The following is an 11,478-nucleotide window of genomic DNA, read 5'->3' on the forward strand; positions in this document are numbered from 1 at the left end:
GAAGACCCTGGGAAGAAATGACATTGCCCAGAACCTGTGTGGTGAGGGAAGCTTACCACCACACACATCAGGGCTTTTATAACATGTATATTCCTCTAGCGGTTTCACATTCAGAAGAAAGGTGGCTTGCTCAAGAAGAGCTGCACGATAACAGAGCTGTGAGCGGTTACACTGTCTCTGAAGAGAAAACAAGCTGGCTGGGCTAGGTGGGCTGTATTTTGACAGGAACACCACAGCAAAGGCAGGGAAGTGGTCAACCTAAAAAGACCCTGGTGGGGGGAGAGAAAGAGGAGGGTCTCCCCCCAAGAAAGGCAATGACTGGAGCTAGAAATGCCCTTGCAGGACTGCTAAGAGGAAATCCAGGGTCAGCTGCCCTGAACCATGCTGTTCACTGTGCCATGGAAAGCAACCGATTGAGCTCAAACGGAGAACCATGTCTTTGGGGGCAGAACCTGACTTCCATCCCTACAGCGAGTGATTCTCTTTCCAGACCCACCCTGAAATTAAGAACAGGGTATTTTCAAGTTTAGCTTGTCAGCCAAGCAACAGGCTTTATAAACACCACGCTGGAGAGTCTCTGCACTCACTGTGTCTTTATTTCTAATGAACTCGCTGCCCAATCTCTTTGGCTCAGCACTGCCCCCGGCCAGCCCCGTTTCCCACCTTGTCCCACCTGGCTGCAGGCGCTCCCAGTCTGCTCAGCTCTCCTCTCACTTACATCCTGCTTTGCATGGGGCTGCCCTTGGGTAGATGCAGGGGATCAAAACTGGCATGTAGCCAATCTGTGACTGCTAGCACCAACGGTCTCACTGAGACTCTAGAGGGGGAAGGCTCGGAGTCCCTACAGAGAACTCTGTCCCATGTGGTTGGCTGGAGCGTGCTCGGGGTATACTGGATCATCATATTTGAGGTCAGCAGGGATTTTTCCCTGGTTCAGACGGTCAGCCCCACACTCCCCTCTCTGGTGTGTGCTGAAATTTGGGGGGTCCCCAGCCCACCTACAGTTGTGTGATCCCCCTTCCATGCCACTCCTTATGAGAGCCAGGTTCCGGAAGGGGCCTTGCTGAAAGCATCCAAGCCCTCTGGTCAGGGAGCTTAGAGTGCACACCAAGAACACAGTGCGGAGTCCAGGGTGAAGAACTGAAAACCAAGGCTGAGGGTTTCTGGCCCGTGGCAGGGAGACTTGCTGCAGAGGCCACATCTAGCTGGTGGGCGGTAGGTTCCCCACCCTGCTGTAATGAGCCCAACTTACGGCCCGAGGCATTTACCCGTGATCATTTACCATCCAATGTCCATCTAACACTCCACAGTATGGTTTGTGCCCTGGCTCATATCAGTGTGCTCTGCCGCAGGTGCTTATGCTCTGGAGCCACTGAAGGTCACCTTGACAGAGCGCTGGAGCGTTATGAGACTGCACTCCTGAATGGGCTAGAGCTAGTCAAGAAATGCAGAGCAGGCCAGCCATTGTGAGTAAGAATGAACAAGGAACAGCATTTCTCACTAATTCAGTGCAATGTTCTAAACAGAATTCTAATCACACTGGCAATTTAAACCATTGATTTAATCCCCCCCGCCCCCCAAAATGTACTTGTCAAATCACACGTGTATTAAAAGGCACAGTCTTACAGAATGATGCACTGCAAAGTGAGTGATTTAAGTGACTAACCAGTTGACCCACTCAGCCATATCTAACTCTTCATCCACATCCTTTTCTCCCAAGAAGCAGTTTTCCTTATGATGTTTCATTCTTGCAACTAGGCCCTGCATCGTCTTCTTGCACTGCTGACACTTGACACATTTTCCTTTTTTACCCAGGGAAGGAATTTCTTCAAAATATTCCCACATAGGGTCTCTTACGCCTTGAAGCCAGGACTAGTTTTCTGAGGCAAAACCGTGGGGGAATATAGGAAGGGGAGTGTGGGTATTGGTGTGTAATAATCTCTTCCCTTTTTCTTTCCAGTCCTCTCTATGGTTCTTTCCTATGCTGCCTCCGTTCTTTCCTATATATTGTGTGTCTGTCCTTAAAATAATGTCTCAACTAACTGTGCCATGGTAGGCCAAGGTCCATCACCACATAAGCACAGAACAAAATAATCCTATCCAGCATGTCTTTCTTTGCACATGTTACTTTCAATTTCTGTTTCTCAGCAGACTACAAAGTCCAGAACATTCAAGAAGCAAGAGTCAGTACTTAGAAAGGAATGAATGGCTCTAGTCTGTCCAGCCTATGAGATTGTAAGTGTAGGTGTAGCATATTTGTGATGAGATGTAATTGTAACTAATCTTTCAATGAGAAAATTAGTATTTTATTGAATAATAAAAATTCCACTTTAAATAAAAAATCAAAATAAAAAAAATCTTTTTTTAATTTAAAAAAATCAAATTTGTATCCACCCTGATTCTAATTAAAAGTTATTCCCCAAGAATCCAGGTTCTTTATCTAACAGATGCGTCCATCAGAAACACAGGAAAGGAAAACAGTAACTGACCCTTTGCATACATCACCTAGGCTCCTCTGTGGCATTCACAAATACAAACTACTGGAGCAGGCTTGCAGTCTTGGATCGCTTGCCTGAGTGCTGCAGTGCACTCATTTCAATAGAGAATTCACAAAGGTCCCGGGTGCTCTATAATGACCTTCTATGTACTGCTGCCTCCACTGCTCTTTCCAGAAGGCCCAGTCTTCTGGAGCCGGCTAGTGCTTGGCTGTCGAGGCATTCTTTGGCCAGATCCCTCACGGCTGCACCGTTCTGCCAGGCCCTGGGTCCCGCTGACTGAAGAATTGGTTTTATTTCTCCCTGGATGGACAAATAAATGTTAATTTTAAAGGTCTAATCTGACACGACTGCACCCCAGCTGTTAATGTTCCTTGAGAGGTCATGTTACAGGCCAGGTTTTATTAGACAGTCACATTTTACCAGCTTCCAATATAAATACAAAACTCATGAGCTGTAATTTAACAGCTGTCAGGTAGCCCACATCCCAACAAACTGCCATAGGAGGACTAATCACAGTCATCACAATCTGTTCAGAGTAATCAAATAGCACAAATATCACTGTGGTTTCTGTGTGCGCATGCACTGCGTGACGATCTGCGGTTAGCACACAACACCAGCACTGCACACCGCGACTAGGGCAGATTTCCAAGAGCATCTAATGTGTCAGGGCTACGACAAGTGACCCAATGATCCAGAATCTATGACCCTGGCAGCCACAATGACATGGCCAACAATTACCCTGGGTATTCTAGTCGCCCTGGGGTTTTCTGGCAGCATTCATGGTTTGTCTGGCTGGGTTCGGAGGGAGGCCTGCCACTGCTAACTGTGTCTAGAATGCAACACAGCTGCAGGGCCAAGCCCTGGGTAGCACTGTGCACGCTGGAGGGGGAGGGGGCAGGAAGTGTGGTGCACACAGCTAGCAAGGGCCTGGGAGGGACCCCTTCCATGTTCAGCAGGAGGAGAAAGGGGAGAAACTGACTTGCTGCAGGGAGGGCAGGTGAGAGAGAGAAAGCCTGAGTGGGGTGTGGGGAAAGCAGGTTCTGACATCTCCCTGCACTAGGAGAGGGTTATCTTAGGGGAGACATATTATGTAGGGTAAAGAAAAAATTACACAAGTGAAAGGTTAAAGAGAGACCCGGGAGAACAATCGACCCTAGGAAGGGATGAGAAGGATGGAGCTAGCGAAAAACAAACAGCAGGCTCCAATGATTCAAAGAGTTTTAGAAAAACATCCCAGTAAAGAAATCAGAGCAAAAAGCAGGGCACTTGGTAAATTCAGTAATTTTTCTGCACAAATGAGTTACATTCATTACCGATTCGGTTTAGAATCCATCATCTCTGCAATTTGTGTGGCCAGCAGAACAGTGAACTGTAGAAACTTTATTCCACTGCTGCATTACTTAGCAAAGAGTCGTTTAAGTAGTACCATTTCTGCCCCATGAAGCCAACCATGGCACAACGTGACCACTTGGAGCACTAGAGAAACACTCCCATGGCTTCCAAAGAATGAAAATGTAAGTGGCATCTGTCAATAGTTTGACAAACAGCAACTGCATTCATTTGCCTCAGACATGTTAGTTGCTCTAAGAAAAATCTACTACTGTAGATTCCTTATCCACCAGCCCAAAGCCAGCCAGCCAGTTTTGCAATTCTCCTTTGCTGAAGATGAGATGCACTCAAGTAACTGACAGCACTGGCACAATAATGAAAGCACATAAATTGCAGAGAGATATTTATCTTTACTTCATTTAAGAGCAAGAAACAAAATCCTCCCCCAAAATGTATTTATTTAGCAAGCAGGTGCATATTTGTGAATGTAAATACCCCTCCTCCCTTGAATGTACATGTCCAGTTACAGTGCAAATCCTTCATCTGTGTGCATGCAAAACCTGTCTCTCTCTAGCCATGTGCGCACACAAGGGGATCTAGGCCCATAGGATCGGCACACCAAAGCCCAACTATTTGAACTGACACATGATGTCCTGTTACTTTGATGTGCATGTTCGGTTGTTTTCCAGAGACACCCAGTGTTCTGTAAAGAAGCAACATGATACAAGTGCAAGTGATACTCCTGTTGAGAGACCATTTGAGTACCTCAAAAGCTCAGAGATGACTCCAATGGGAGCAGTCAAGCATACAGCCTACAAATAGGATGAAGTGGGTTCATAAGGCCAGGTGCATGAAACAACATGCAAGGAGGCAAACATACACCAACTTGCAATGTTCATTCCTCTAGCCACACAATACTGAGATAGGCTTTAAACCCAGGAGTTCAATAGATGTATCTGGAGGCAGGGGCAGCACTACGGAGTCCACACTGGCAGCAGAGAAGCAAGGTGACAAGTGTAAGTCAGGCCCCAGGGAAACGTTCCTGTATTCCCTGGGCATTTTTAGGAGTAGCCCCCTACAGCGCTGTTCTCTTTGCTTGCTCTCTGCCCAGACTGATGTTGCTGCCCCCTTTGTTCCTGAGTTGCAGGAACTTTTTATGTGGATCAGTGGCCCCTGACTCAAAAAAGGTTCCCAACCTTTGCTCTAGATTCAGTTTAGAATTGTCATGGTCTTCCTCCAAGATATCACAGCTCCAAAGCAAGTAGGCATATCTCCCCCATGTATAGACAGCAGCATAAACTGAAATGGCTACACTGCACCATATTTGGAAATTAAATAGTGGTCAGAGGCGTTCACATGTCACATTTACATGTGTTGGCTTCCCTACTTCAGCCACAATCTTTAAAGTTTAGTTTTTAAGGCAGAGTGTAGGAAGTCACCTGTCCCCATTCAAAGTCAGCTAACGGGATTTTACTCAAGCTTCCAAAGACAATTTACAAGAGACAGAAGTACGGAAGACTTCAACCCAAAAAGATAACTCTAAAATACAAGGAAATCTGAAACACAGTCCAGATATAAATTCAAGCAATATTTGTCTTTATAGTGAGTCACAAGCTCTTCTGTAGAGCACATGCACCAGTTTGCATTTATAAACATCTTGACAAACATATCAAGCATGCACAGTAAATTCTTAGGTGCCAATGCGGCAATTCTTTAAGAATGGGCAGCTGTCAGTGAGGCTCTGAGTGGACAAAGCTGTCCACTCTCACAGGCAATGGTCTGCAGGTTCTGGGCCACAGTATGGAATACCTAAACTTCTGGGTGGTTTATACTTAAGGGCACTTTCTAGTCTAAGAGAGAAAAAAAATTCAAAATAAGATTTCAGTCTCTTAGCAGCAAAGTGAATCAATTTTAGTTTTTGAAATAAGATTTATATTTTATATGTAACCTGTAAATTTTAATATCTTCAATTACCCTTTCCTGACAGTCTGTTACCCTTAGAATGTTTTGTTTAAAAGATACACTTGTTCCTTCTAGGGATGTAAAATCCCATATAAGTCATTAGCTGTGGGGGGCTGTTCTTGCCCAGCCATAGCATCCCTTGCCCATGGGTAGTCCTGTGCCATGGGTGGGGGGGCTGTTCCTGCCCAGCTACAGTGTCCCATGCCCATGGCTAGGCCTGTGCTGCAGGCGGGGGCTGCTCCAGCCAGGCGCCAGTTAATCAGATACCCCAGTAGGCATGCTGGTAAGGCACTGCTTACAGATTAAACTGCTAAACCTTTACTTCTCTACTTCTTTCAGTCTAAACTTAAAGGACTCACAATGCAAGTGTGATTCCTAATGTCCTAACAGATTGCACCAACCCCCGTAGATAAACTAATAAACACAACCTGCAAAAGGAGAGAACAGGCAGCAAGAAAACTGGAAGGAACCAGGGGGACCTTGAGAGAGAGGCGAGCAAGCATCAGCAGGACTGTAGACCACAATCTTAGGGGCTGTTAGTCTTGGAGATTCAAGGGCAGAGGAAAAGGAGAGTGGTGCAGGGATTTTACTGTTCTTGGCAGAGAGAAATGAGACCTCTAATTGAAAGAGAGACATAGAAACACATTAAAAACACCATATGCCTATTGAAAAAAAAAAAAGAATAGAGACATGAATGTAAATGAATGCTCAATACCCTTAAAGAAAAAGAAAAGTTGTCTCAGTGGTAACATAGCTCACTTGCTTTGTTAACTGCATCAATATAATAACTTTGTCATCTTATCAGTCTACTTTTATATTTCCCCTCTAAAATTTTCAAGCTCCCAGATGAATAGCTTAGACTTGACTAGTTATTACATTCATCTTATAATAATAAATGTACCCAAGAATGGCAATAGAATGTAAATATTTTAAAAAATAGACCTTGTGCCTTGTTTCTTTATTGTGAAAAACTAGAGCCTGATGTTTTATCCAAAGAAAATCTCTTCCTTCCTATTACAGTGTTAGAAACTAGACTTTGTGCAGAACGTAGCTTAGGAGAACTGGAGACTTGGAGTAAGACCTGGTCTACTAGGAATGTAAATGGTTAACCCGTTAACTGGTACGTGTCACCGTTGATTGGTGAAGTTAATCCGTAGGGGCTGGAGTCCATGGCGGGGCTGCCCAGCCCCCACGCTGCAGGGGCCACGCGGGCGCTCCCGTGCAGCGCAGGGCCCGCGCCTCGGGGTGTGAGCAGTGACGCGGGCACGTTCCGAACCGCCGCCTCCCCCCCCCCCCCCGCTCTCCGCCTGCACGTGTCACGGCCCGGGGCCCGGGCGAGCCGCCGTAGGGAGGCGGGGTCACGAGGCCCCGGCGGGCCGTGCGGCGGCTTTCGACGCGCGGAAGGGCCCGACCCGCCGCGGCGGCGCCTACCTCGCGTGTCGGGGCCTGGCGCGGCGGGGGCGCTGTCGGCGGGGGCGGGGCGCTGGCCGGCGCACAGGCCCTTCAGCATCTGGAACACGGCCAGCGGCGCCACGTTCATGCGCAGCAGGTCCAGCAGCGTCCTGCGGGCACACGGCGGGGTCAGCGGCCGGCCCAGCGCGCGACCCCCCCCCCCCCGGAACACTTCCGGGTTCTCCCCACCCGAACACTTCCGGGTTCTCCCCACCCGAACACTTCCGGGGTCAGCCACAACCCCCCCGGAACACTTCTGGGTCCAACCCCCACCCCCTCACCGGAACACTTCCGGGTCCAGGCCGATCCCCGCCGCCTGCGCCAGCTCGAACAGCTCCGCCTCCTCCGCAGTCGGCAGCTTCCGCCGAGACCGCACCGTGGCCCCCACCTTGCCCAGGGCTGCATCCAGCCCCGGCTCGGCCCCGCCGCCGGCCAGGCCCGGCTCGGACATCCCGGCTCCCGGCGCGCGCTACAGACGCGCTCGAGCTCGCCTCACACTGGGCATGCGCCGGCCGCCGGAAACAGCCACGCGGAAACACGCTGCTTCCGGTTCCACCTCTGGGGCGTGGCCTTCCAGGAAGAAAGGTCCCAGGGTGGCGCGTGCGTCGGGGCCTTGCCAGTGCTCCTCGCGCGCCAGTGCGGGCGCCCCTCTGCCTCCAGGCCGATCGCTCCCTGCGCCTGCGCAGCGCGGCACATCAGTACCACGGCCCCTGGACAGCGCCGCGTGCCGCGCGGGGGAACGGAGCTGGAGCCCGGCGCGGGGGGGGCGAGCTGCGCTCCAGGCGCTCCCGGCTCAGGGCTGCACCCCTAGACCGCCCCCGCCCCCCAGCAACCCCCCACTGGCAGGAAACCGCGGGGCCCCGCCTGTGCTGCCTTGGGGGGCGCTGCCTAGCCACGCTGCCTGGACCAGCACATACCGCTGTGCCACGCATGGCGCCGCCCTCCCACCCTCCCTGCAGCAGCTGCTCACCCCTCGGCTGCTCAGCACCAGGGCCTGAAAGAGGAACTCCATGAGCAGGGGAGAAGTAGCGGACTCTTGTCCTATATCCAGGCTGCAGCTGCTGAGCTCACACAATGCTCTGGCAGAGAGCCCCTGTCTCCCTTGCTTATCGGATTATGGTCAAACCCGGCTAACTGCCAGTTTTCCAAGGAAATCCAAACCATCTTATCACCCCAACTATTCATTGTTTTCCTTGTAAAACAAATACACCAATGATCATCTTTCACCCCAAATCAGCAGCTTTGTATGTCTTTACCTTGTACCAGACCCACATCCTTCGCCATATGCCACTGGTGCCACTCATAAGCCCTACATAATGTGAATTGCTACTGTGCCATCACAGAATGTATGGTGTATATCCTCCCAAGTTAGGAAAAGGTTTTGTTGGGATGTATTGTGAATAATTGTTGCATTCTAGAAGGCATGGTCTGGCAGGAGGAAGAAGAAATGTAAAAAGATCTGTGTTAGGGGATAGTTTTGAGATATATAGAGACATTGCTTAAAAAGGAGGGCCCCAATCACGAGGAGAGGCCAGTAACGGGTACAGTCCTTGAAATGAGGCAAAGTTTCAGAGTCTCCGAAAAGGAAAGGGTTGAAGACACTTGTTATACACCACCACCCTCTACTGGATACCATTGAAAGCAGCAATGAAACAAAACAAACCTCTGCCTGGTGATTCTCTCTTTCCTGTGTGGCTTTATGAGACGCAACCTCATTCCAGCCATTGCTCTGTTCCACCAGGGAGGTGGGGCTGGTGAAGAGAGGTGCAATATCCAGGCTGCCCCTGGGAGAGGACAACCCCAGCCCTCTTTCACCGCAGCAGTTTGAGGCCAGGTCAAAAGCTCCTTTCCATGGCTGCTGCACTGGGCACAGCCAGGGAGGGGAGCATGTCCTGGGGGACAGACAGACACACACAACAAACAGGCATACAAACAGACAAACTCTCTGAAGTACATAGTAGAGAGCTGTCCCTTTCTCCACCCCTGCTCTCTGCTGGCCCATTGGGGTTATGGCTGTCCTGATCCCCATCTCTGGCCCCTTGCTGCCCCCCTGTGGTCATTCTGCAGTATATCTGTTCCCCCCACCAGACCCCCTCTGTGACGGGGCGCCGGTTCCGACCACCCCAGAACCGGGGACGCCCTGCACTCCAGATCTCGCAAGGGGCAAAAGGGATGCTGGCAGGACCACCACAGCGCTTGCCACAGCGTTCGCCATCTCCGGGAGTCGGAGATGCAGCTGCCTGCGGGCGGCAGCCCGAGTCACGTGCCCCGCATGTACGGGGCCAGCTGGGGGCATAGACGTCACCCAGAGGGGATTCCCCTTCCCGGGTGATGTCGTCAGAGGGTGTGCAGGCGAACGGGGCAGGGCCGTGGAAGGCGGGCCCTTCAAAAGAGGCCAGAGAGAGCAGAGGGGGGCGCTCCAGTTCCAGCGCTCCAGCTGGGGAAAAGGAGCCCGGTACGGAGAGAACCACGATCAACGACCGGCAAGACGGAGCAGCGGAGCACCAAGAAGGCGAGCTCAGCGAGGAGGAGGAAGTGACCCAGGACGGGGACGGCAGGCAGCGGCTACGTCTTAACTAGATCCCAAGGGTTGGTGTGTTATGGGGGAGTCCCCACCAACCAGGCAGTGAGCTAACGCTGCTGCCTTTAGGGTCCTGGGTCGGGACTTGGAGTAAGGGTGGGCCCAAGTCCCCCTCCTCCATCGCGGGTGCCGTATAGCACTCAGGAAGACCAAAGCTTAGGAGGCTCTGGACCGGGCCTCGGACCTTTTTGCTTTGGAGAGGATGAAGCTGGGGGAGCACATTGGGGCACAGGTGGTGGGAGAAAGGACAAAAATCGGGAGACATTGGCGGGTGGCCCCGATGATGACAGGGCTGTAGGCCTGAGGGGCAACCTGGCCCGTGACACCCTCCCTTTCTATTTCATGAGAAACAATCAAATTCCAGACCCATTCCATTGTCTCAGCACAACCAATCTCTGACCTTGCTTTAAGAAGCTGCCTACCGAATTGGTGGTCTTAGCGCTTACTGTTTAGGAGGAGTCCTGGAACAAACAGACTCACAGATGGATAGACCGACACACGCACGTTTCTAAAATGTGCAGTAAGATCTACTCCTAAACAGAGTTCAGGCATTTGATCAGATCTGGTTGTTGCACTTGCATTTAAATGGTTCAAATGCCAAGGGAAGGCAGTTGATAGGAATCATTGTGGAGTCTCTGATAATCATGCAACAGCCACACAGCTGTGACTCGTTTAAAGGACGGGAAATGAGATCCAGCTTAGGTTGCACTGATTGAAAATTCCATGGCTCAAAGCTAAGCCTGAGTCAAATCAACATCTAAATTACAAGGCCTTGAGGTATTACGTAAAGCTCTCTCTACTGAAAAGCAGAGAGGGGTCTTATTTCCAGGTGCTGGGTGTTCTGTTATGACCACACCCGTACTTATCCTCCAGTCTCTATGCTGAAGAATTGCAGTGGGGCAGAGTCACCTGGGCCAGAGCAGCTCTTTAACCCCATCTTTCCCGGGGTGTGGTCTGGATAATCCATCCCAGTCATATACAACCAGTGCTTGTTAGGAAGGTTGTGTGTGGAGGCTGTTATACCGCTGTGCAAAAGAAGATAGCACAACAGTCCAATTTCTTTGAGCATTACCACTTGATTGATGTTCCTGGTTTGTGTGTGATCAGAGCTTTCACCCCATTTAACAAAGTCCTCAGAAACCAGTGTCCTGGGCCAGGTAAAGAAGCTCACTCTGTAAATGCTAAGGGGAGAGATTTGAGCTAAGGTTCCCTTGGCAGAATGGTTCTCTACATAAATTGCTCACCATTGTAGTGATTTCCTTGTCTCTGAGTCTCACATGGCAAGGAATTGCAAACCTCTTACCCTGAAAATGAGTTTGGGGGCACTGCTACACTGACCTGCCTATTGCTCCCTTAACTGGTTCTTCCGGAGGTCAAAGTTCCTGGGAAACATTACAGAAGGGCCTGTGTCCTTTAAAGTAATCGAAACAGACAGTCATCTTTCCAAAACAAGGTATCTTTTCATGGAAGTAACTAATAATCCCCGTGACAGTGTAGCCTAAAAATCCTAAATAAAGCACACAATCCCTGAGTCACAAATCCCTTATTGCAATTTACAGAGCGTTTACACTGCAGTGGCATGTAATTCAAATGCTACTAAGTGAAACAATTTGTTGCTTTCAAGCAGCCAGTTGGAAACAAATTGCTGACCGCAGC

General features: G+C 50.2%; 1 protein-coding gene across 1 annotated transcript; it reads right to left on the reverse strand.

Annotated features, from left to right (window-relative positions):
- Positions 1–2,284: 2,284 nt before the first annotated feature.
- LOC142830238 (mitotic-spindle organizing protein 2B-like) lies at positions 2,285–7,775 on the reverse strand. The gene is made up of 3 exons (XM_075934069.1): positions 7,523–7,775; positions 7,221–7,351; positions 2,285–2,798 (listed from the first exon to the last, which is right to left on the reverse strand). The coding sequence occupies exons 1-3, from the start codon at positions 7,690–7,692 to the stop codon at positions 2,641–2,643; spliced, it is 459 nt and encodes a 152-aa protein (XP_075790184.1). The 5' UTR covers positions 7,693–7,775; the 3' UTR covers positions 2,285–2,640.
- Positions 7,776–11,478: the final 3,703 nt, after the last annotated feature.

The sequence above is a fragment of the Pelodiscus sinensis genome, chromosome 7 (genome assembly GCF_049634645.1).
Source record: "Pelodiscus sinensis isolate JC-2024 chromosome 7, ASM4963464v1, whole genome shotgun sequence".
In the NCBI taxonomy this organism is placed as follows: Eukaryota; Metazoa; Chordata; order Testudines; family Trionychidae; genus Pelodiscus; species Pelodiscus sinensis.